Source organism: Pristiophorus japonicus, chromosome 6 (assembly GCF_044704955.1).
Source record: "Pristiophorus japonicus isolate sPriJap1 chromosome 6, sPriJap1.hap1, whole genome shotgun sequence".
Taxonomy (NCBI): Eukaryota; Metazoa; Chordata; class Chondrichthyes; family Pristiophoridae; genus Pristiophorus; species Pristiophorus japonicus.
The window spans coordinates 115,932,916-115,958,312 of NC_091982.1; the positions used below are offsets into that span (position 1 = coordinate 115,932,916).

A 25,397-nucleotide genomic window follows, 5' to 3' on the forward strand; every position below is an offset into this window, starting at 1 on the left:
GCCAAAACGAACGTTAGGGGTTTGTGATCTGTCTCCAGCTCAAATTTCCTGCCAAACAGGTACTGGTGCATTTTCTTTACCGCATATTCACATGCGAGCGCCTCCTTTTCTACCATCCCGTAGCCCCTTTCTGCCTGGGACAGACTTCTGGAGACATAAGCTACCAGCTGTAACTGACCCTTGGCATTGACATGCTGCAACACACACCCGACACCATAGGACGACGCATCACACGTTAACACAAGTTTCTTACATGGGTCATATGGCGTTAACAGATTGTTGGAACATAACAAATTGCGTACCCTTTCCTGGCTGTCCCCCCAGACCCATTCGCGACCTTTGCATTGGAGCACGTGTAGCGGCTCTAGCAGCGTGCTCAATTTGGGAAGAAAATTGCCAAAATAGTTCAGGAGCCCCAGGAATGAATGCAGCTCCGTCGTGTTACGGGGTCTGGGTGCTCTCTGGATCGCTTCCGTCTTGAACGTATTAGGGCTGATCCCGTCTGCTGCTAACCTCATCCCCAGGAATTCGACCTCTGGAGCTAGGAAGACGCACTTCGTCTTTTTCAGTCGCAGCCCTACCCGGTCCAGTCTGCATAGCACCTCCTCCAGGTTGTGGAGGTGTTCTTCAGTATCGTAACCCGTAATGAGGATGTCGTCCTGAAAAACCACCGTCCCTGGAATCGACTTGAGGAGGCTTTCCATATTTCGTTGGAAGATTGCGGCGGCCGAGCGAATCCCGAACGGACATCTGTTGTACTCAAACAACCCTTGTGTGTCGTGATGGTGGTCAGCTTCTTCGACTCACTCGCCAGCTCCTGGGTCATGTAAGCTGAGGTCAGGTCCAATTTTGAAAAAAGTTTGCCACCGGATAGCATCGCAAAGAGGTCCTCCGCTCTCGGTAGCGGGTACTGGTCTTGGAGTGACACCCGATTGAAGGTGGCCTTGTAATCGCCACATATCCTGACAGACCCATCCGCCTTGAGCACCGGCACAATCGGGCTCGCCCAGTCACTGAATTCGACTGGCGAGATGATGCCTTCCATCAGCAGGCGGTCCAATTCACCTTCTATCTTTTCCCGCATCACATACGGCACCGCTCTGGTCTTGTGGTGTACTGGCCTGGAGTCCGGGTTTATGTGAATCACTACCTTGGCCCCCATGAAAGTGCCAATACCGGGTTGAAATAATGAGTCAAATTTGTCCAGGATCTGTGAGCATGATACTCGCTCCACAGGGGAAATTGCATTGACATCGCCCCATTTCCAGTTCATGACAGCAAGCCAACTCCTCCCCAGTAGTGCGGAACGGTCCCCTGGGACAATCCAGAGTGGCAGTCTGTTTTCCGAATCTTTGTGGGTCACGACTACCGTGGCGCTGCCTAGCACCGGAATGATCTGCTTTGTGTAAGTCCGTAGCTGTGCGTCAATCGACGATAATTTTGGCCTCCTGGCCTTGGACGGCCACAACTTTTCAAATGTTTGATACCCATCAGGGACTAGCTGGTCCCCGTGTCTCGCTCCATTGATACTGGGATGCCATTGAGGAGCACTTTCATCATTATCGGTGGCGTCCTGGTGTATGAACTGTATACATGCTCCACATGAACTCGCTGAACTTCAGCTTCCAGCGATTTCCCCCAGCGTTCATTTCTGCAATTTCTGCAGGTATTTTGCTCACCTCTGCAAACTCCGGCTGAGTGTGTGCCTCCATGCCTCCAGCATGAGCTGCTGTTTGAAACAAAAGGTCCCTTGCCAGTCGATCGCCCCTGACTGCCCCTGTGTCTGCCTAGAGAACTGTGTGCTGCTTTAACAATGTTGAATCTCTGTCCCAACCATTCCTTAACACAGTACCTCTCATCTGTTCTGCTCATGGCCATGCTCGCGTGGTTTCTTGTCGCCATTGATACGTCCTTACTATACAGTATAAATGCACACGAGGCCCATGCTTGAGAGAAGGTCAGTCTGTGACCTGTCCTTTATTTCATAGCACTCAAGTGATGGAAGTGGGTGGAGCTTGCCCTTTTATATCTGAAGGTCTAGGTTATGAGTATCTCCCACAAGTTCACCACCTAGTGGTCAGTGTTCTCACAGTGTACAACTTAGGTCAGATTATACATGGGTTACAATGCTGGTTGAATACATGACAGTAGTCAACAGTCACTTAAATAACAAAAGAGAAACCAGGACTGGGATTGGCCCACTGAGAGATGCACAAGATAAACTCCGTGGTAATGACAGCAAAATGGCAGATATATTAAATAATTACTTTGCCTCAATATTTGCCACAGACTTGACCTTAGATGAAGAGATCAAAAAAAATGTAAAGACAATTAATATGGAAAGGAGGAAAGACAATTGATAAACTAACCAAACTGAGAATAAAACCCTGATCCAGATGGATTGCATCCCCACATATTAAAAGTAGTTAAGATAGAGATAGCAGAGACATTATTACACAGGTGTGTCTCTTTGTGTGTGTGTGTGTGTGTCTCTCTCTCGCTCTCTCTCTGTCTGTGTGTGTGTGTGACTCTCTCCCTTTGTATCTTGCTCTCTATGGCTCTCTCTCTGTCTCTCTGTATCTGTCTATGTGTGTGTATATGTGTGACTCTCTCTCTGGCTCTGTGTGTGTGTCTCTTCCTCTCTCTCTCTGGCTGTGTGTGTGTCTCTGTCGGTTTGTCTTTCTCTTTCTCCCTTTGTGTGTGTATATGTGTGTCTCTCTCTCTGGATTCTGCCTTTCTGTGTCTGTGTGTGTCTCTCTCTCGTTGTGTGTGTGTGTGGTGTGTGTGTGTGTGTTTGTGTGTGTGTGTGTGCGTCTCTCTCCATGTCTCTCTCTTGCTGTGTCTGTGTATGTGTGTGTCTCTCTCTCCCCATCTCTCTCTCGCTGTATCTGTGGCTGTGTGTGTCTGTGTGCATATGTCACTCTCTCCCTGAGTGTGTGTGTCTCTCTCTATCTTTCTGTCTTTCAGTGCGTGTGTGCTTGTCTCTGTCTCGCTTTCTTTCTCTCTCCCCCCCGGTGTCTGTGGGTCTCTCTCTCTGTCTCTCTTTCTCTCTCTTTCTCTCGCCCTCTGTGTGTGTGTGTCTCGATCTCTCACTCTCCATGTCTCTCTCGTTCCGTCTCTCTCTCTCCGTCTCTCTCTCTTTCTGTGTGTCTGTGCATGTGCATGCGTGTGTGTGAAAAAGGGAATAGTGCTAGAAGATTGCGAGATAGTTAATGTGCCTGCTCCCTTTTTAAATATAGGAATCATAAGTCCAGAGAATTAATGACCAGTTAGCTTAGTGTCAGTGGTAGGAAAGATAATGAAATATTTATTCAAAGGTGTAATAGAAAAACATCTAGAAAATGAAAATATAATAAAGAATAGCCAGCACGGATTTCAAAAGGGAAGTGACCAACCTTTTTCAATTCTTTGAAGAAGTAACAAAGATTAGACAAGGGTAACGTAGTAGATGCAATATTTTCAGATTTTCAAAAGGTCTTCGGTAAGGTACCACATCATAGACTCATGATGAAGGTCCAAGCATAGAAACATAGAAACATAGAAAATAGGTGCAGGAGTAGGCCATTCGGCCCTTCGAGCCTGCACCACTATTCAATGAGTTCATTGCTGAGCATGTGGAGTCAGGGGTAAGTAGTGGAATGAGTAGCAAGCTGGCTCTAAAACAAAGCAGATCAAGGGTAGTTAATCACACTAGCATAATGTGGGAAGTGGTGTTCCACAAGGATCAATGCTGGGACCACCATGTTCACCATTTACATACATAATTTGGACTCGGGCATGGGAAATATAATTTCAAAATTTGTGGTTGACACCAAATTGGGAGCATTACACTCATAATAAATGGTCAGACTGAGTATTGTGTGTAATGAGTAAGTGTGACCTTAGCTCCTTTATTAAGATTCCAGAGTGCAGGTACCTCGTGGGTGGCCTGCTTATATACTGTGCTCCCTTGAGACTCCAACAGCAGGGACCTCTGGTGATCAGGTGAGATTCAGGTTACAAAGAGTTAAATACATAACATCACTCCCCCATGAAGTCAACAGTACACTTATTTACAAGGTGAGACGATCTAGGGCTTTGCGCTCCCTTGTCGATCGTCTCGGTACAAATGCTGGTGTGGGTGAGCTGGTCACTGCTTCATTGGGTTGTTGGGCAGCTGACCTTGCTGGGCTGCTGGGGATGATGAGTTCAGTTTCGTGGTCAACTGTGATGTCAGTTGCCACTTGTGTGTGTGTTGGAAGGTCAAAGTTGGTGGTGTCCTCTTCAGGTTGTTCGTAGCTGTTGGCGAACCTCAATTTGATTTGGTCCAAATGTTTTCTGTGCGTTTGTCCATTGGTCAGTTTGACCTGAAACATCCTACTCCCCTCTTTGGCTGTGACCGTGCCATCGAGCAATTTGGGACCATGTCCATAATTGAGCACAAATACAGGATCATTGATCTCACTATCACATGACAAATTTGCGCGGTCATGGTAAACACTTTGTTGATGCCGCTTGTCCTCCACGTGATCATGTAGATTAGGGTGGACAAGAAAGAGCCTTGTTTTAAGCGCCCTTTTCATGAGCAGCTTAGCTGGGGGAATCCCGGTGAGTGAGTGGGGTCTGGTACGGTAGCTGAGCAATACTCGGGACAACCGGGTCTGCAGGGAGCCTTCCGACATGCGTTTCAAGCTTTGCTTGATGGTCTAAACTGCCCGTTCTGCCTGGCCGTTGGATGCGGGCTTGAACGGGGCAGATGTGACATGTTTAATCCTGTTGCGGGTCATGAATTCCTTGAATTCAGCACTGGTGAAGCACGGCCCATTGTCGCTGACTAGGACATCGGGCAAGCCGTGCGTGGCAAACATGGCTCGTAGGCTTTCAATGGTGGCCGTGGATGTGCTTACAGACATTATTGCACAGTCAATCCATTTTGAGTAAGCATCCACGACAACCAAAAACATTTTGCCTAGGAATGGGTCCGCATAGTCTACATAGATCCTCAACCATGGTTTGGAGGGCCAGGACCACAAACTTAGTGGTGTCTCTCTGAGTGTATTGCTCAACTGAGAGAAAGTGTTGCACTGACGCACGCATAACTCGAAATCTGAGTCGATGTCAGGCCACCACACGTCGCATCTGGCTATGGCTTTCATCATTACGATGCCTGGGTGGGTGTTGTGCAGTTCGCAAATAAATGTGCCTCTGCCTTTCTTGGGTAATACTACGCGATTGCCCCACAAAAGACTGTCCGCCTGCAGGGACAACTCGTCTTTGCGCCGCTTCCTGCATCTCCACTGGGACACTGGACCAGCTCCCATGGAGGACACGGTTTTTTACCAAGGATAGTAAAGGATCCTGGCTGGTCCAGGTCCTGATCTGGCGGGCCGTAACGGGGGACTTCTCGTTCCCAAATGCCTCCATGACCATGAGCAAGTCCGCTGGCTGTGCCATTTCCACCCTGATGGTGGGCAATGGTAGCCAACTGAGAGCATCAGTGCAGTTCTCTGTGCCCGGTCTGTGGCGGATTACATAGTTGTATGCCAACAGCGTGAGCGCCCATCTTTGGATGTGGGCAGAGGCATTGGTATTAATCCCTTTGCTCTCCGAGAACAGCGATATGAGTGGCTTATGGTCAATTTCAAGCTTAAACTTGAGGCCAAATAAGTACTGGTGCATTTTTTTTACCCCGTAAACGTACGCCAGAGCCTCTTTTTCAACCATGCTGTAGGCCCTTTCGGCCTTGGACAAACTCCTGAATGCATACGCAACCGGTTGCAATGTTCCCGATTCATTAGCCTGTTGTAACACACACCCGATCCCGTATGACGACGCATCGCAAGCTAACACTAATAGTTTGCATGGGTTGTACAGGACAAACAGTTTGTTAGAACACAATAAGTTTCTGGCTTTCTTAAAGGCAGCCTCGTGTGAATTCCCTCATACCCAGTCGTCTCCTTTGTGCAGTAGCGCATGTAGGGGTTCTAGCAGGGTGCTTAACCCAGGTAGGAAATTACCGAAAAAAGTTAGAAGTCCCAGGAACGACCGCAGCTCCGTCACGTTCTGTGGTCGTGGCACATTTTTGATGGCTTCCATCTTGGCGTCGGTGGGTCTGATGCCGTCTGCTGCGATTCTCCTTCCTAAGAATTCGACTTACTGTGCCAGGAAAACACACTTCGAGCGTTTCAATCTGAGCCCCACGCGATACAACCGACTGAGAACCTCCTCCATATTCTTCAAGTGTTCAATGGTGTCCTGACCTGTAACCAATATGTTGTCCTGGAAGACCACTGTGCAAGGAACTGACTTTAGCAGGCTCCCCATGTTCCGCTGGAAGATCACTGCGGCCGACCGAATCCCGAACGGGCACCGGTTGTAGATAAACAGACCTTTGTGCGTGTTGATGCAGGTGAGGCCTTTCAAAGACTCCTCCAGTTCCTGCGTCATGTAGGCCGAGGTCAGGTCCAGCTTGGTGGACGTCTTCCCTCCAGCCAGGGTTGCAAATAGGTCGTCTGCCTTGGGTAGCGGGTACTGGTCCTGCAGCAAAAAACGGTTAAGCGATACTTTACAGTCCCCACAAATTCTAACGGTACCATCTTCCTTGAGTACCGGAACAATTGGACTGGCCCAGTCGTTGAATTCCGCCGGCGCGATGACGCCTTCACGTTGCAGCCTGTCCAGCTCGATTTCCACTTTTTCACGCATCCTGTACGATACCGCCCGAGCCTTGTGGTGGATGGGTCATGTACCGGGAACCAAATGGATCTGCACTTTCGCTCCCGAGAAGCTTCCAATGCCTGGCTCGAATAACGATGGGAACCTGCTTAGAACCTGGGTACATGCGGTGTCGTCGACGGACGAAAGCGCTTGGATGTCGTCCCAGTTCCAGCAGATTTTCCCCAGCCAGCTTCTGCCAAACAACGTGGGGCCATCCCCTGGCACAATCCACAGTGGGATTTTGTGTAATCATAGAAGACTTTGACTTCAGCACTGCCAATTACAGAAATTAATTCCTTGGTGTAAGTCCTTAGTTTGGTGTGAATGGGTCTGAGCTTGGGCCTATGTGCCTTCTTTCCCCACAGCATGTCGAAGGCCTTTTTACTCATTATGGACTGACTTGCCCCCGTGTCCAGCTCCATAGACACTGGAATACTGTTCAGTTCAACTTTCAACATTATTGGTAGACATTTTGTCGTGAATGTGTGTACCCTGTACACCTCTGCCTCCTCAGTACGAATTTCCTATTCAGTCTGATCCACTGTGGATCGATCTTCCTCTGCAACATGGTGGTTTGCAGGGTTTGCAGGGTTTGCAGCTCACCTGCACATTCTTGGAGGTGTCCCATTGTTCTGCAACCATTGCATACATAGTGCTTAAAACGGCATTGATGGGGCCAATGATCACCTCTGCAGCACCAACATGGTGTTAACTGCCTCGCAATAACAGATGATGGCGGCCTCTGGGTCAATTGAGGTCAGGCCACAGCAGCCAGCGTGTACGTTCTGCCCTGTACATTTCTGTTCAAAACCGACGTTACTTTATGCACAGTACTGGCAGAAACTTCTTTGTTCTGCGAAATCTGCTTGGTGTTGTCGCTGATGGACACAAATACCTGGGCTATCGTTATGGCTTTACTTAGATTCGGAGTTTCTGTAGACAACAGTTTGCGAAGGATTGTCTCATGTCCGATGCCCAGTACAAAAAAGTCTCTGAGCATTTGTTCTAGGAATCCCTCAAACTCACAATGTCCTGCAAGGCACGTTAGTTCGGCGACATAGCTCACCACTTCCTGGCCCTCCGATCGTGTAGAACCGATATCTCGCCATCAAAACGCTTGCCTTAGGATTTAGGTGCTCCCGGACCAGCGTACACAATTCTTCGTATGATTTCTCTGTTGATTTTGCCGGGGCTAGGAGATTCTTCATGAGGCCATAGGTTGTTGCCCCACAGACAGTTAGGGGGATTGCCCTTCGTTTGGTAGCGTTCTCGTCCCCTTCCAGCTCATTGGCCACAAATTATTGGTCGAGTCTCTCCTCGAAGGCCTCCCAATTGTCCCCTTCTGAGAACTTCTCCAGGATGCCGACTGTTTTTTGCATTTTTGTGCGGTTCTTCGCTACCTCGTCGCCAATTGTTACACTCATAATAAATGGTCAGACTGAGTACTGTGTGTAATGAGCAATTATGACCTTAGCTCCTTTATTAAGATTCCAGAGTGCAGGTACCTCGTGGGTGGCCTGCTTATATACTGTGCTCCCAAGGGATGCTGGGATCACTTGGGACTCCAACAGATGGGCCCTCTGGTGGTCAGGTGAGATTCAGGTTACAAGGGGTTAAATACATAACAGGGAGGTACAGTTAATACCGGAGGAATGCGACAAAGTACAAGAAGACAATATGAAGTTGGAGAATGGGAGTGTATTGGGCAGATGAATTCTGGAGCATTCTGGTAGGAAAATTAAGAGGCCACATATTCCTTTGGAAAATAAGTGTCTAAATGCAATAGAGGAATAAAAGGATCTTGGGTACAGATAGACAAATCACTAAAAATAACGATGCAGGTTAATAAGGCCATAATAAAGCAAACAAAGCATTCGAGTTCATTACTAGAGTGACTGAATTGAAAAGCAGAGAAGTTTCGCTACACAATTCCAGAACCTTAGTTGGACCACACTTGGAGTACTGTGCACATTTCTAGTCTATTATAAAAAGGATAGAGGAACTGGAGAAGGTGTAAACAAGATTTACAAGGATGATACCAGAACTGAGGTTTTAACTATCAGGATAGATTGAACCTGCTGGGTGTTTTGCTCCAGCAGTTGAGGCGAATAGCATAGATGCATTTAAAGGGAAGCTAGATAAATACATGAAGGAGAAAAGAATAGAAGGTATTGCTGACGGGGTTAGATGAAGAGCAGTGGGAGGAGGCTCATGTGGAGCTTAAACACCTACATAGATCTGTTGAGCAGAATGGCCTGTTTCATAGCTTTACATTCTATGTAATTCAATGTAATCTTTGAGTGATTTAAACTGAAAGTAAGCAAGTCTATCTCATTCAGTTTCTGATCTTGTTTTGTGGAATCATTTTAAACAGGCAATCTTAATCTGGTCCTTAGCAACATTTGCCCCTCCAACATATGGACCTGTTGAGTACCCTTTCTGGGCAACAGCACTTGGCTGGTGTATGATGATCTTCTGTATGATGTGGATCCCCATTGTCGCCATTGTGAGAGTTATCCAAGCTAAGGGCGCCACCTTGTGGCAGGTAAGGAAACACCTTGATATCTTTTAAAGAGCAAGGGACAGAATTTCTGAAGGTCTCCCAATTCTCACCGGACCTTCAGTGGAAGATCATCAAAAAATTGGAGAAATGTCATAAGCAACCATTTTAGGCTTTAAACTGTTTTTCTGGGGATTCTGCCAATCTTTTAATGCTGGTGTTGAATCAATTCAAAATAATTTATGCTATTATTTAAATAATGCCAATCAGAAAACCCAGAGCACAAAATTCAGCTCCACTGTGCCAGGTTTCGACACTCCACGTGCCATTATGGCACCTGTCAGGTATGCACCCACTCTTGGTGTGGCCCGTGCTGAACGCCACCTTGGGCAGGGCGTTAGCGCGGGCACAGTAAAGTTGCGCTGTAAGTATGCAGGGTAGGCAGATCGTGATGTCAATTAGCGTATAATGCTGATTTGTAACTAGTGCTGCCATTTTAGAGCTCAATGCTCCAGCTAGTGACCTCTGAAGCACGCACAGTTGAACATGCGTTGGTGGAAGGACCCCCACAAGCTCTATTTAATAGGATCATTATGTACGGGTTAATTGCTGATTGATTTCTACTGGCTGTTGCTGTGTTTGTAGAAGTGTTTTGTGGTTTCTAGAGTTACTTAAAGTTGCTAAAGTCTACAGGGAATGGTGTGGCCGGAGCTGAAGGACTTTGTGCTAACTTCAAGGATTCTGTACAGACCACTTGCTCCCAGACATGGGTGCAGTAGTAGAAATTCTCCTTGGACTACAGCAGGACAGGGACAATGAGCAGAGGTGACACAGAGCAGGACAAGATGCTGGAAGAGGGAGGGTGAGGAGAGCGAGAAGGGCTCTCAGCAGGATGCCATATCCATCCATGGTGTTCAGGGAGCAATACTCCGACCTGAACCTCAGTGAGGAACAGTGTGTGAGATGTCTGCACTTCACCAAGGACATCCTCACTCAAACCTGCCACTTGCAGCAGCCACAGCTGTAACCTCAGCATGGTGAATATCTCATTGCTAGTGGCTGTGAAGGTCATGGTGGCCATGACATTTTATACACCCAGCTCCCTCCAGACTGGAGCAGGAGATATTGGCAACATCTCACACATTTGCAACAGTTTTCATCCACTGTTGCACAAGGGTGGTTACTGAGGTTCTCTGACAAGAGAATGAAATGTATTCAACTCTCTTGGAATAGAGAGCAGCAGGTGGAACGAGCATGCAGCGTTGCAAGGATTTCCGGGTTCTCCACGTGCAGGGTGCCATTGACTGTGGGCATGTCGCTTTGCGGGCGCCGCACATAAACCCGATGTACCACAACCAAAAGAGATTCCACTCACTCATTATCCAGCTGGTGTGACCGTACTCAGTGAATCATGCAGGTGAATGCCGACTATCCCGGCAGCAGTCAATCCAGAAAAGTATGAGGTAATGCATTTGGGGAGGGGCAACAAGGCAAGGGAAGAACAGAGTGACCTTGGAGTGCATGTCCACAGATCTTTAAAGGTAACAGGACAGGTCGATAAGGTTGATAAGAAGGCATACGGAATGCTTTCCTTTATTAGTGGAGGCATAGAGTACAAGAGCAGGGAAGTTCCGATAGAACCATATACAACACTACTAGGTTACCTCTTGAGTATTGCATATGGTTCTGATCACCACATTATAGGAAGGATGTGATTGTGCAAGAAAAGGTGCAGAGGAGATTCATGAGGATGTTGCCAAGATTGGAAAACTTTAGCTATAAGGAAAGATTGGATAGAAACATAGAAACATAGAAAATAGGTGCAGGATTGGCCATTCGGCCCTTCTAGCCTGCACCGCCATTCAATGAGTTCATGGCTGAACATGCAATTTCAGGACCCCATTCCTGCTTTCTCGCCATACCCCTTGATCCCCCTAGTATAAGGACTCCATCTAACTTCTTTTTGAATATATTTAGTGAATTGGCCTCAACAACTTTCTGTGGTAGAGAATTCACCACTCTCTGGGTGAAGAAGTTTCTCCTCATCTCAGTCCTAAATGGTTTATCCCTTATCCTTAGACTGTGACCCCTGGTTCTGGACTTCCACAACATTGGGAACATTCTTCCTGCATCTAACCTGTCTAAACCCGTCAAGAATTTTAAACGTTTCTATGAGATCCCCTCTCATTCTTCTGAACTCCAGTGAATACAAGTCCAGTTGATCCAGTCTTTCTTGATATGTCAGTCCCGCCATCCCGGAAATCAGTCTGGTGAACCTTCGCTGCACTCCCTCAATAGCAAGAATGTCCTTCCTCAAGTTAGGAGACCAAAACTGTGCACAATACTCCAAATGTGGCCTCACCAAGGCCCTGTACAACTGTAGTAACACCTCCCTGCCCCTGTACTTAAATTCCCTCGCTATGAAGGCCAAAATTCCATTTGCTTTCTTAACCGCCTGCTGTACCTGCATGCCAACCTTCAATGATTGATGTACCATGACACCCAGGTCTCGTTGCACCTCCCCTTTTCCTAATCTATCACCATTCAGATAATAGTCTGTCTCTCTGTTTTTACCACCAAAGTGGATAACCTCACATTTATCCACATTATACTTCATCTGCCATGCATTTGCCCACTTACCTAACCTATCCAAGTCACTCTGCAGCCTCATAGCATCCTCCTCACAGCTCACATTGCCACCCAACTTAGTGTCATCCGCAAATTTGGAGATACTACATTTAATCCCCTCGTCTAAATCATTAATGTAAAATGTAAACAGCTGGGACCCCAGCACAGAACCTTGCGGTACTCCACTAGTCACTGTCTGCCATTCTGAAAAGTACCCATTTATTCCTACTCTTTGCTTCCTGTCTGACAACCAGTTCTCAATCCATGTCAGCACACTACCCCCAATCCCATGTGCTTTAACTTTGCACATTAATCCCTTGTGTGGGACCTTGTCGAAAGCCTTCTGAAAGTCCAAATACACCACATCAACTGGTTCTCCTTTGTCCACTCTACTGGAAACATCCTCAAAAAATTCCAGAAGATTTGTCAAGCATGATTTCCCTTTCACAAATCCATGCTGACTTGGACCTATCATGTCACCTCTTTCCAAATGCGCTGCTATGACATCCTTAATAATTGATTCCATCATTTTACCCACTACCGATGTCAGGCTGACCAGTCTATAATTCCCTGTTTTCTCTCTCCCTCCTTTTTTAAAAAGTGGGGTTACATTGGCTACCCTCCACTTCATAGGAACTGAGTCTATGGAATGTTGGAAAATGACTGTCAATCATCCAAGGCCACCTCCTTAAGTACTCTGGGATGCAGACTATCAGGCCCTGGGGATTTATCGGCCTTCAATCCCATCAATTTCCCTAACACAATTTCCCGACTAATAAGGATTTCCCTCAGTTCCTCCTTCTTACTAGACCCTCTGACCCCTTTTATAGGCTGAGGTTGTTTTCTTTGGAACAGAGGAGGCTGAGGGGAGATTTAATTGAGGTGTATAAAATTATGAGGGGCCTACATAGAGTGGATAGGAAGGACCTAATTCCCTTAACAGATGGATCAATAACCAGGGGGCATAGATTTTTTAAGTAGCTGGTAGAAGGATTAGAGGGGAGATGAGGAAACCTTTCTTCACCCAGAGGGTGGTCGGAGTCTGGAACTCACTGCCTGAAAGGGTGGTAGAGGCAGAAACCCTCATTACATTCAAAAAGTATTTGGATGTTCACTTGAAGTGCCATAACCTACAGGGCTACAGACCTAGTGCTGGAGGGTGGCATTATGCTGGGTAGCTCTTTTCCATCTGTATTTGAGCCACCACAAAAATACGGAGGGTGGCTATTGGGCGACAAGGAGTATCCATTAACTATATGGCTCATCACATCGGTGCGCAACCCATGCACTTGTAAGCAGTATTCGTTCAATAAAAGCTATGCTACCACACCAAATACCATCGACAAGACCATTGGCATGCTAAAGCATTGCTTCCGCTGCCTGGACCGCTCTGGAGGAGCCCTGCTCTGCTCTGCTCGTGGTGGTATGCTGCATGCTGCCATCATAAGGGCACAGCCCTTGCCACCAATTATACGGCGACCCGGTCAGGAGGAAGGGAGGAGGCAACTCAGACAGCCACTTTCTGACTGATTCTCTTCGTGACCAACACCAGTAAACGCAACTCTAATTCCACATTCTCCAACAGTTCCAAACCTTACCTTCCCTCTGTTATTGACCATCACACTGTCTGCTTGTCCACAATGCAAAAATAAAAGCCAATACAAGATAAACATTTCAAACCAAATTTATAAAACAAACCATGCCATATTGCATACAAACATCAACTTATCACCCTTGTGCATTCAATTTGTGCCTGTCTTCCGTGTGCCTTTGCATAGTATTCCTACCCTCTGCTCTCCCTGTGGCTGCAGCATGTCTCGTGGAAGGTTTTTGACGTTCAGTGGGGGAGACTGCAGATTGCCTTGGAGGACGACCTCGAGCAGCTCTGGACCTAAGAAGGCCCACATGTGGACTGCACCATCTCGGCATGGGCGACAGCAGTCTGGACTGGAAGGCTGACAGGCAACTGCAAGAACAGTGGTGGAGTGGCAGTGGTTGGGCCATGTATGCAGTTGTCCTGACAGGACAACAGGTTTGTGCTCCACAGACCTCTAGAGGACAGATTGCTGGACTACTGTGAGACCTTGCAAGTCCGTGTAAACACTGGCAGCCACAGCTCTGATGGCAGCAATCTGAGCTTGCATGAGAGCATTCTGAGCTTGTATAACAGACATCTAAGCTTCCACTGCAGCATCCAGATGTTGGGTGGCTTCTAATTGTGCTGCAATGGAAGTTGCGACATCAGCCATCAGCCGTTGCATTATGGTTGGGTCCACAAGGTTGCAAACAAAGTCAGCCATTATGTCCACACTGGAAAGGATGGACTCCAAGCTCTGTGCAAAGCCCTGTGCAAAGTTGGTGCTGAAATCCTCCATGTTCCTCGATATTGACTGTAGGCTTTTTGGCAGGCTTCCCACTGCACCAATCACTTTATTGTGCTATGCATCAGCCTGCCTGCCCCATCAAAGTGTGTACGTGCATGCATGCGCCTTGTGCCCTGATTGATGGCTGAGTCGTGTGATGGTGCTATGTCTTCATCATCACTGACTTCTTCCTCTTCCACTTGTTTCTCTTGCACCAGTGCCTGAACAGATTCCAGTCCTTGGGTATCTGAAAGGAGAAAGGCACAAGGGTAGGGTTGCGGTGCATGCAGGGAGAAAGTAAAAGGTGCATGCTTACACCATCTGCAGCTTTTATATCAAATACACAGTGAGATGAGAAGTGCGATGTGTGAAGGATGATTAGGTATGAGGATACTGTCATCTCCAAAGATTTCAGCCTGAATGAAGAGTTGGCAGTGTGTGCAAGCTGAGATGTAGACATGAGGCCTGCAGCAGTGGTAAGTGGAGGGTGAGGTGATGTATGAGTCCCATTAGAAATTGTTGGTAGGTGAGTGAGGATATGGTGTAGTGTGTAAGCCGAGTGATGCAGTTAGTGTGATTTGGCATTTGACGATGAATTTACTGAACTTAACTATTTGTTTGAGATCTTTGAAACTCTTGTGGCACTCCTGGCATTGACCGCTCCGCCTATCTGCTCCCATTGCCTTCGCAGAGTTTGTCTGCGAATTCTGTGGATAGAGGATCTCTCTGCTCCTGTTCACTGCATCCGCCAAGGCCTTCGGAACAGCGTCTGAGCACTTTGGAAACACGCTCGCTCTCCTATTGTGTCATTATTTAGTCTTCTTTCTACTCAGACTCTTTTCCACAGAGTTCCAGCACCTGCTCCAGCCAGAATGCACCTCTCCTTTAAGAGGTGCAGGCAGGCTTTAGTAGTGCAGGCTAGCTTTAAGTGGTGCTAGCCTCACGTAAACTTGGGCCCCCTGCTGAGGTGTGCATCCACTCAACAGCGCATTTAGCACTGGGTGCGCACTCTGATAATTTAAAATATTAGGCAGCACGAAGTTTGTGCGCTGCCTGCATCGGAGCAACATGCGCGGATTAATCATACATCACGAGCCCCGCACCCGTTTTCGGGGGCTAGCAAATTTAGTCCCCTAGTCTGCAGTATCCGCATCAAGCTCTACCAGTTCAGGTATATTCCAGCCAGAGACAGATACTCTCCCATCTACCCCATATGAACAATAATAGTATTTACAATCCACGAAGAGCTTCTCCCAGTACATTCCCACTCTCTTTCATACACACAGTACATCCTGCATCCATCAGAAGGAATGATATTTCATCCCGTCGGTCCCAGAGATGAAAGGACAGGGTGAAACCTCACTGGGACACTCAGTCTGTAGGAGACATAGAAACATAGAAAATAGGAGCAGTAGTAGGCCATTCGGCCGTTCGAGTCTGCACCGCCATTCAATATGATCATGGCTGATCCTCTATCTCAACACCATATTCCCGCTTTTTCCTCATACTGTTTGATGTCTTTTTTGTCTAGAAATCTATCAATCTTCCTCTTAAATATATTCAGTGACTTGGTCTCCACAGCCTTCTGTGGTCGAGAATTCCACAGGTTCACCACCCTCCGAGTGAAAAAAATTCTCCTCATCTCAGTCCTAAATTTCCTATCCTATATCCTGAGACTGATCCCTTGTTCTAGACTTCCCAGCCAGGGAAAACATCCTCCCCACATCCAGTCTATCCAACCCAGTCAGAGTTTTATACATTTCAATGAGATCCCCTCTCAGTCTTCTAAACTCGTGAATACAGGCCTAGTCGATCCAATCTCTCCTCATACGACAGTCCTGCCATTGCAGGAATCAGTCTGGTGAACCTTTGCTGCACTCTCTCTATGGCAAGTATATCCTTTCTTAGGTAAGGAGACCAAAACTGCACACAATATGCCAGGTGCCCTGTATAACCATAGTAAGACATCCTTGCTTCTGTACTCAAATCCTCTTGCAATGAAGGCCAACATACCATTTGCCTTCCTAACTGCTTGCTGCACCTGCATGTTTGCTTTCAATGACTGGTGTACAAGGACACCCAGGTCCCTCTGTACATCGACATTTCCCAAGCCATCACCATTTAAATAATACTTTGTCCTTATGTTTTTCCTACCAAAGTGGATAACTTCACATTTATCCATATTATACTGCATCTGCCATGCGTTTGAAGACTCACTCATCCTATCTAAATCACCTTGCAGCATCTTTGTATCCTCCTCACAACTCACTATGCCACCTAGTTTTGTGTCGTCAGCAAACTTGGAAGTGTTACATTTGGTTCCCTCATCCAAATCATTTATATATATTGTGAATAGCTGGGGACAAGCTCTGATCTCTGTGGTACCCCACTAGTCACTGCCCGCCACCCCGAAAAAGATCTGTTTATTCCTACTCTCTGTTTCCTGTCAGTTAACCAATTTTCAATCCATGTGGTTGAGAATTCCACAGGTTCACAATTCTCTGAGTGAAGAAGTTTCTCCTCATCTCAGTCCTAAATGGCTTACCCCTTATCCTTAGACTGTGATACCTGGTTCTGGACTTCCCCAACATCGGGAACATTCTTCCCGCATCTAACCTGTCCCGTCCCGTCAGAATTTTATATGTTTCTATGAGATCCCCTTTCATTCTTCTAAATCCCAGTGAATATAAGCCTACTCAATCCAGTCTTTCTTCATATGTGAATCCTGCCATCCCGGGAATCAGTCTGGTGAACCTTCGCTGCACTCCCTCAATAGCAAGAATGTCCTTCCTCAGATTAGGAGACCAAAACTGTACACAATATTCAAGGTGTGGCCTCACCAAGGCCCTGTACAACTGCAATAAGACCTCCCTGCTCCTATACTCAATTCCTCTTGCTATGAAGGCCAACAACATGCCATTTGCCTTCTTCACCTGCTGTACCTGCATGCCAACTTTCAATGATTGATGTACTATGACACCCAGGTCTCATTGCACCTCCCCTTTTTCTAATCTGTCACCATTCAGATAACATTCTGCATTCCTGTTTTTGCCACCAAAGTGGATAACCTCACATTTATCTACATTATACTGCATCTGCCATGCATTTGCCCACTCACCTAACCTGTCCAAGTCACCCTGCAGCCTCTAAGCAACCTCCTCACAGCTCACACCACCACCCAGCTTAGTGTCATCTGCAAACTTGGAGATATTACACTCAATTCCTTCCTCTAAATCATTGATGTATATTGTAAATAGCTGGGGTCCCAGCACTGAGCCCTGTGGTACTCCACTAGTCACTGCCTGCCATTCTGAAAAGGACCCATTTATCCCGACTCTCTGTTTCCTGTCTGTAAACCAGTTCTCTATCCACGTCAGTACATTACCCCCAATACCATGTGCTTTAATTTTGCACACAAATCTCTTGTGTGGGACCTTGTCAAAAGCCTTTTGAAAGTCCAAATACATCACATCCACTGGTTCTCCCTTGTCTACTTTACTAGTTACATCCTCAAAAAATTCTAGAAGATTTGTCAAGCATGATTTCCCTTTCATAAATCCATGCTGACTTGGACCGATCCTGTCACTGCTTTCCAAATGCGCTGCTATTATATCTTTAACGATTGATTCCAACATTTTCCCCACTACTGATGTCAGGCTAACCGGTCTATAATTCCCTGTTTTCTCTCTCCCTCCTTTTTTAAAAAGTGGGGTTACATGAGCTACCCTCCAATCGATAGGAACTGATCCAGAGTCTATAGAATATTGGAAAATGGCCCCCAATGCATCCACTATTTCTAGGGCCACTTGCTTAAGTACTCTGGGATGCAGACTATCAGCCCCTGGAGATTTATTGACCTTCAGTCCCATCAATTTCTCTAACACAATTTCCTGACTAATAACGATTTCCTTCAGTTCCTCCTTCTCGCGAGACCCTCGGTCCCCTAGTATTTCCAGAAGGTTATTTGTGTCTTCCTTAGTGAAGACAGAACCAAAGTATTTGTTCAATTGGTTTGCCATTTCTTTGTTCTCCATTATAAATTCACCTGATTCTGATTGCAAGGGACCTATGTTTGTCTTCACTAATCTTTTTCCCTTCACATATCTAATGAAACAGTTCCAATCAGTTTTTATGTTCCCTGCAAGCTTACTCTCATACTCTATTTCCCCCTCCTAATTAAACCCCTTGTCCTCCTCTGCTGAATTCTAAATTTCTCCCAGTCCTCAGGTTTGCTGCTTTTTCTGGCCAATTTATATGCCTCTTCCTTGGATTTAACACTATCCCTAATTTCTCTTGTTAGCCACGGTTGACACACCTTCTTATTTTATTTTTACACCAGACAGTGATGTACAATTGTTGAAGTTCATCCATGTGATCTTTAAATGTCTGCCATTGCCTATCCACCGTCAACCCTTTAAGTATCATTCGCCAGTCTATCCTAGCCAATTCATGTCTCATACCATCGAAGTTATCTTTCTTTAAGTTCAGGACCCTAGTCTCCGAATTAACTGTGTCACTCTCCATCTTAATAAAGAATTCTACCATATTATGGTCACTCTTCCCCAAGGGGCCTTGCACAACAAGATTGCAAATTAATCCTCTCTCATTACACAACACCCAGTCTAGGATGGCCAGCTCTCTCGTTGGTTCCTTGACATATTGGTCTAGAAAACCATCCCTTATACACTCCAGGAAATCCTCCTCCACCGTATTGCTACCAGTTTGGTTTGCTCAATCTATATGCAGATTAAAGTCACCCATGATAACTGCTGTACCCATATTGCACGCATCCCTAATTTCTTGTTCGATGCCATCCACAACCTCACTACTACTGTTTGGTCTGTACACAACTCCCACTAGCGTTTTCTGCCCTTTCGGGTTCCGTAGCTCGACTCATACAGATTTCACATCATCTAAGCTAATGTCCTTCCTTACTATTTCATTAATCTCCTCTTTAACCAGAAACACTACTCCATCTCCTTTTCCTTTCTGTCTATCCTTCCTGAATATTGAATACTCCTGGATGTTGAGTTCCCAGCTTTGGTCACCATGGAGCCATGTCTCTGTAATCCCAATTACATCATATCCGTTAACAGCTGTCTGCGCAGTTAATTCATCCACCTTATTACGAATGCTCCTCGCATTGAGACACAGAGCCTTCAAGCTCGTTTCTTTAACACTCTGTCCTTTTAGAATTATGTTGTAATGTGGCCCTTTTTGATTTTTGCCTTTGATTTCTCTGCCTTCCACTTTTACTTAACTTCTTTCTACCTTTTGCTTCTGCCCCTATTTTACTTCCCTCTGTCTCCCTGCATAGATTCCCATCCCCCTGCCATATTAGTTTAAACCCTCCCCAACAGCACTAACAAACACTCCCCCTGGGACATCGGTTCTGGTCCTGACCAGGTGCAGACCGTCCGGTTTGTACTGTCCTACCTCCCCTAGAACTGGTCCCAATGTCCCAGGAATTTGAATCCCTCCCTCTTACACCATTCCTCAAGCCACGTATTCGTCTTAACTATCCTGCTATTTCTACTCTGATTAGCACGTGGCACTGGTAGCAATACTGAGATTACTACTTTTTAATTTATCTCCCTAAATTCAGCCTGTAGGACTTCATCCCATTTTTAACTATATCGTTGGTACCTATATGCATCACGACAACTGGCTGTTCACCCTCCCCCTCCAGAATGCCCTGCAGCTGCTCCAAGACATCCTTGACCCTTGCACCAGGGAGGCATCATACCATCCTGGAGCCTCGATTGCAGCCGCAGAAATGCCTATCTATTCCCCTTACAATAGAATCTCCGACCACTATAGCTCTCCCACTCTTTTTCCTGCCCTCCTGTGCAGCAGAGCCACCCTTGGTGCCATGAAGTGTCCCTGATTTTCCACATAGCACAGGAGGAGCATCACACGGGTCTGGACTCTCCTGCCATGACTTAACCTTTAAATTAACTTAATTTGGCAATAATGCCAAAGGTTTCCTACTGATAAGAAAAAGAAAAAAGATAAAGATAAAAGAAAAACTACTCACCAATCAACCAGCCAATCACTTATCCTCTTAGCTGTGATGTCACACCAATTTCCTTTTACTTCATTTTTTACTTTTGACTCTGCTGCAGCAGCTGGCTCCTCCCTGACTGCCGCTGGGCCTTTTATAGGCCTCGCCGCTCCTTCCCGACTGCCGCTGCTCCTCGCTGCTGCTGGGCCTTTTATAGGCCTCGCCGCTCCTTCCTGACTGCCACTCCCACCAATGTTTTCTGCCCCTTGTATCCTTTCCCACTATTGCTCTGATTTCATCGTTTACTAACAACGCCACACCACCCCCTTTTCCTTTTTGCCTGTCCTTTGTAATATCGAATATCCTTGGATATTCAGTTCCCAACCCTGGTCACCCTGCAACCATGCCTCTGTAATTACAACTGTATCGTATCCGTTTACATCTATTTGCCCTGTTAATTTGTCTACCTTATTACAGATGCTTTGTGCATTCAGATACAATGCTTTTAGATTTGTCTTTATAAAATTATTAGACATTTTAACACTATTTTGTACTATAGCCCTATTTGTCTTATCGCTATTTTTTCTTACCTGGACCCTATTTGTTAGTGCACTCTTTTGTTTGTATGCTCTGCCCCTTTCTGTACTCCTGTATAAAGCAAATAGATAAAGTTACTGAGCTGTATTGGCTGCCCTGAGTTGTGTAGGTCTGATGTCGGACACATTCACTGGTTGGGTTAGGATGGGATTGGAACAATACTACAAAGAATTTCATTAATTTCTGTCTATGAATGGATGAAGACAACTCGAGTATCACAACTGGAGAGACACACACATAAATAATGTCTGCTCGATGGGGGACGTGATGAAAGATTCATCGCTGAAGTGTTGGATATTGTAACATTAATAGTCAAAACATTAATACTTATTTAATTATATAATTTGGCCACAAATAATTCCACTCCACAAAGTGAGCTTAGTGAGTCCACCATTGTAGCTTTCTATGAGGTTTCACACCTAAATATGAAAAGGATGGGAAAGACCATCTGGTCCATCAAGCCCGTCCCATCGGGCAAGGTGCAGCACTGTACACCATTGACCCAGCGCAGGCCCCTCCCCACCCTGAGTCATCATCTCCTGCCCCCTCCCCACCCTGAGTCACACAATCTCCTGCCCCCTCCCCACCCTGAGTCACACAATCTCCTGCCCCTCCCCACCCTGAGTCACACCATCTCCTGCCTCCTCCCCACCCTGAGTCACACAATCTCCTGCCCCCTCCCCATCCTGAGTCACACAATCTCCTGCCCCTCCCCATCTTGAGTCACACAATCTCCTGCCCATCCCCACCCTGAGTCACACAATCTCCTGCCCCCTCCCCATCCTGAATCACACAGGGTCCTCAACTATTTACTATCTATATTAATGACTTGCATGAAGGGACCGAGTGTAATGTAGCCAAGTTTGCTGATGATACAAAGATAGATGAGAAAGCAAATTGTGACGACACAAAAAATCTGCAAAGGGATATAGACAGGCTAAGTGATTGGGCAAAAATTTGGCAAATGGAGTATAATGTGGAAAAAGATGACGTTATCTACTTTGGCAGAAAAAATAGAAAAGCAAATTATTATTTAAATGGAGTAAAATTGCAAACTGCTTCAGTACAGAGGGACCTGGGGGTCCTTGTGCACGAAACACAAAAAAGGCAAATGGCATGTTGGCCTTTATTGCAAGGGGAGTGGAGTATAAAAGCAGAGAAGTCCTGCTACAACTGTACAGGGTATTGATGAGGCCACACCTAGAGTACTGCGTACAGTTTTGATCTCCGTATGTGAGGAAGGATATATTTGTATTGGAGGCTGTTCAGAGAAGGTTCACTGGGTTGATTCCGGGGATGAGGGGGTTGACTTATGAAGATAAGTTGAGTAGTTTGGGCCTATACTCATTGGAGTTCAGAAGAATGAGAAGTGATCTTATTGAAACATATAAGATAATGAGGGGGCTGCACCCTTAGTCGCACAATCTCCTGCACCTTCCCCACCCTTATAAGAACATAAGAACATAAGAATTAGGAACAGGAGTAGGCCATCTAGCCCCTCGAGCCTGCTCCGCCATTCAACAAGACCATGGCTGATCTGGCCGTGGAATCAGCTCCACTTACCCGCCCGCTCCCCATAACCCTTAATTCCCTTATTGGTTAAAAATCTATCTATCTGTGACTTGAATACATTCAATGAGCTAGCCTCAACTGCGTCCTTGGGCAGAGAATTCCACAGATTCACAACCCTCTGGGAGAAGAAATTCCTTCTCAACTCGGTTATAAATTGGCTCCCCCATATTTTGAGGCTGTGCCCCCTAGTTCGAGTCTCCCCGACCAGTGGAAACAACCTCTCAGCCTCTATCTTGTCTATCCCTTTCATTATTTTAAATGTTTCTATAAGATCACCCCTCATCCTTCTGAACTCCAACGAGTAAAGACCCAGTCTACTCAATCTATCATCATAAGGTAACCCCCTCATCTCCGGAATCAGCCTAGTGAATCGTCTCTGTACCCCTCCAAAGCCAGTATATCCTTCCTTAAGTAAGGTGACCAAAACTGCACGCAGTACTCCAGGTGCGGCCTCACCAATACCCTGTACAGTTGCAGCTGGACCTCCCTGCTTTTGTACTCCATCCCTCTCGCAATGAAGGCCAACATTCCATTCACCTTCCTGATTACCTGCTGCACCTGCAAACTAACTTTTTGGGATTCATGCACAAGGACCCCCAGGTCCCTCTGCACCGCAGCATGTTGTAATTTCTCCCCATTCAAATAATATTCCCTTTTTCTGTTTTTTTTTCCAAGGTGGATGACCCCACACTTTCCGACATTGCATTCCATCTGCCAAACCTTAGCCCATTCGCTTAACCTATCCAAATCTCTTTGCAGCCTCTCTATGTCCTCTACACAACTCGCTTTCCCACTAATCATTGTGTCTTCTGCAAATTTTGTTACACTACACTGTCCCCTCTTCCAGGTCATCTATGTATATTGTAAACAGTTGTGGTCCCAGCACCGATCCCTGTGGCACACCACTAACCACCGATTTCCAACCCGAAAAGGACCCATATATCCCGACTCTTTGCTTTCTGTTAGCCAGCCAATTCGCGATTCATGCTAATACATTTCCACTGACTCCGCGTACCTTTATCTTCTGCAGTAACCTTTTGTGTGGCACCTTATCGAATGCCTTTTGAAAATCTAAATACACCACATCCATCGGTACACCTCTATCCACCATGCTCGTTATATCCTCAAAGAATTCCAGTAAATTAGTTAAACATGATTTTCCCTTCATGAATCCATGCTGCGTCTGCTTGATTGCACTATTCCTATCTAGATGTCCCGTTATTTCTTCCTTAATGATAGTTTCAAGCATTTTCCCCACTACAGATGTTAAACTAACCGGCCTATAGTTACCTGCCTTTTGTCTGCCCCCTTTTTTAAACAGAGGCGTTACATTAGCTGCTTTCCAATCCGCTGGTACCTCCCCAAAGTCCAGACAATTTTGGTAGATTATAACGAATGCATCTGCTATAACTTCCGCCATCTCTTTTAATACCCTGGGATGCATTTCATCAGGACCAGGGGACTTGTCTACCTTGAGTCCCATTAGCCTGTCCAGCACTACCCCCCTAGTGATAGTGATTGTCTCAAGGTCCTCCCTTCCCATATTCCCGTGACCAGCAATTTCTGGCATGGTTTCTGTGTCTTCCACTGTGAAGACTGAAGCAAAATAATTGTTTAAGGTCTCAGCCATTTCCACATTTCCCATTATTAAATCCCCCTTCTCATCTTCTAAGGGACCAACATTTACTTTAGTCACTCTTTTCCGTTTTATATATCTGTAAAAGCTTTTACTATTCGTTTTTATGTTTTGCGCAAGTTTACCTTCGTAATCTATCTTTCCTTTTTTTATTGCTTTCTTAGTCATTCTTTGCTGTCGTTTAAAATTTTCCCAATCTTCTATTTTCCCACTAACCTTGGCCACCTTATACGCATTGGTTTTTAATTACAGAATCTCTTGCCCCCTCCCCACCCTGAATCACACAAACTCCTGGGGAATCAAAAAACATCAAAAAGAAAATTTGAGGCGAATAAGAAGATTGTGGGGAATTCCTCTCTGACTATCAGTCAATGTAGAATAGCTCCAGAAGACGGCGATAACTTTTTAATCCTACTATTATGAACTAGCCCAGAACGTGCCCTCTTGAACTGGAAATGTTCTCTCTCATTAACATTTGAAGCACTGAAGGGAATCCATATGTCTCGCACACTTTGGTGATCTGTTTCAGAGAATGTTGACTATGGAAAGCAATAAGTTCTCTTATTGGATGGGTTCTTAAGGTAATTCTCGGATTATCCATTAACTTCCAAACTCTCCAGGTGATCAGAATTCCCTTCACAACTTGACCTTTGTTGGAACAAACTTCAGGATAATCTGATTAGCATCAAGGTTTTTTCTAGTTGGATGGTAACAGAAATGATTAAACATTTAACTTTTCTTTTCACAGAAAATTTCTGCTGCTTGTACACCAGCTCCTGATTGGGGTCCATACTTGGAACAACACAGAGTGGAAAGATACAGAAACAGGCCCGATTCTACAGAAGCCCCTATCCGTGTGCAACTTCTTACTCTGCCCGAGCTGTGAAACTTTAAGGGGAAATTTCTGTTTAATTTGTAAACAATGACCCTGAAAATCCACCGCTGGCCTGGTGTACTCCCACTGTGACTTCAGTGGGAGTTCCCCGGAACAGCCAGCAACTCAGCCAGGACCATGACACGCCGGCTCACTGTGCCTCTCTCAATCTCTTTGCTCTATTTTTGCTGTTTTCTGTTTAAATTACCATGAGTTCTATCCAGCTGTCTCGATCTTTTCCTCTTATTTCTTTGAGTGTTGCAATGGGCTCTTTTATTAAGTTCAACCTGGGTTCCTCACTGTCGTGCTTGTTGTACGAATGTTCCTATATATATTTGCTTCTGGGTTCTTTGCTTAAGAATTCATAGCAACACATTGCTATTAAGAACTAGTTGGTTTATTAGCAAAGGTTTAACAGTCACAATACACATTACCAGTTCATCTACTAGGCTCACAACCATCTGCCTCATCATGGATCCCCTGAAACCAACTGGCTGGGATTTTATTGAGTCTTGTTAAGATCACAT

The 25,397-nt window shown here is 45.9% G+C and overlaps 1 protein-coding gene across 2 annotated transcripts in view; it reads left to right on the plus strand.

The window, feature by feature from the left end:
- Positions 1 to 24,882, plus strand: part of LOC139265221 (sodium- and chloride-dependent neutral and basic amino acid transporter B(0+)-like) — a 115,115-nt gene extending 90,233 nt beyond the window's left edge. For both annotated transcript variants that reach the window (XM_070882146.1, XM_070882147.1), the window contains exons 13-14: positions 9,071 to 9,241; positions 24,745 to 24,882. In XM_070882146.1, coding sequence (XP_070738247.1) covers positions 9,071 to 9,241; positions 24,745 to 24,882 — 309 coding nt within the window. The remainder of the gene's footprint in view (positions 1 to 9,070; positions 9,242 to 24,744) is intronic.
- Positions 24,883 to 25,397: the final 515 nt, after the last annotated feature.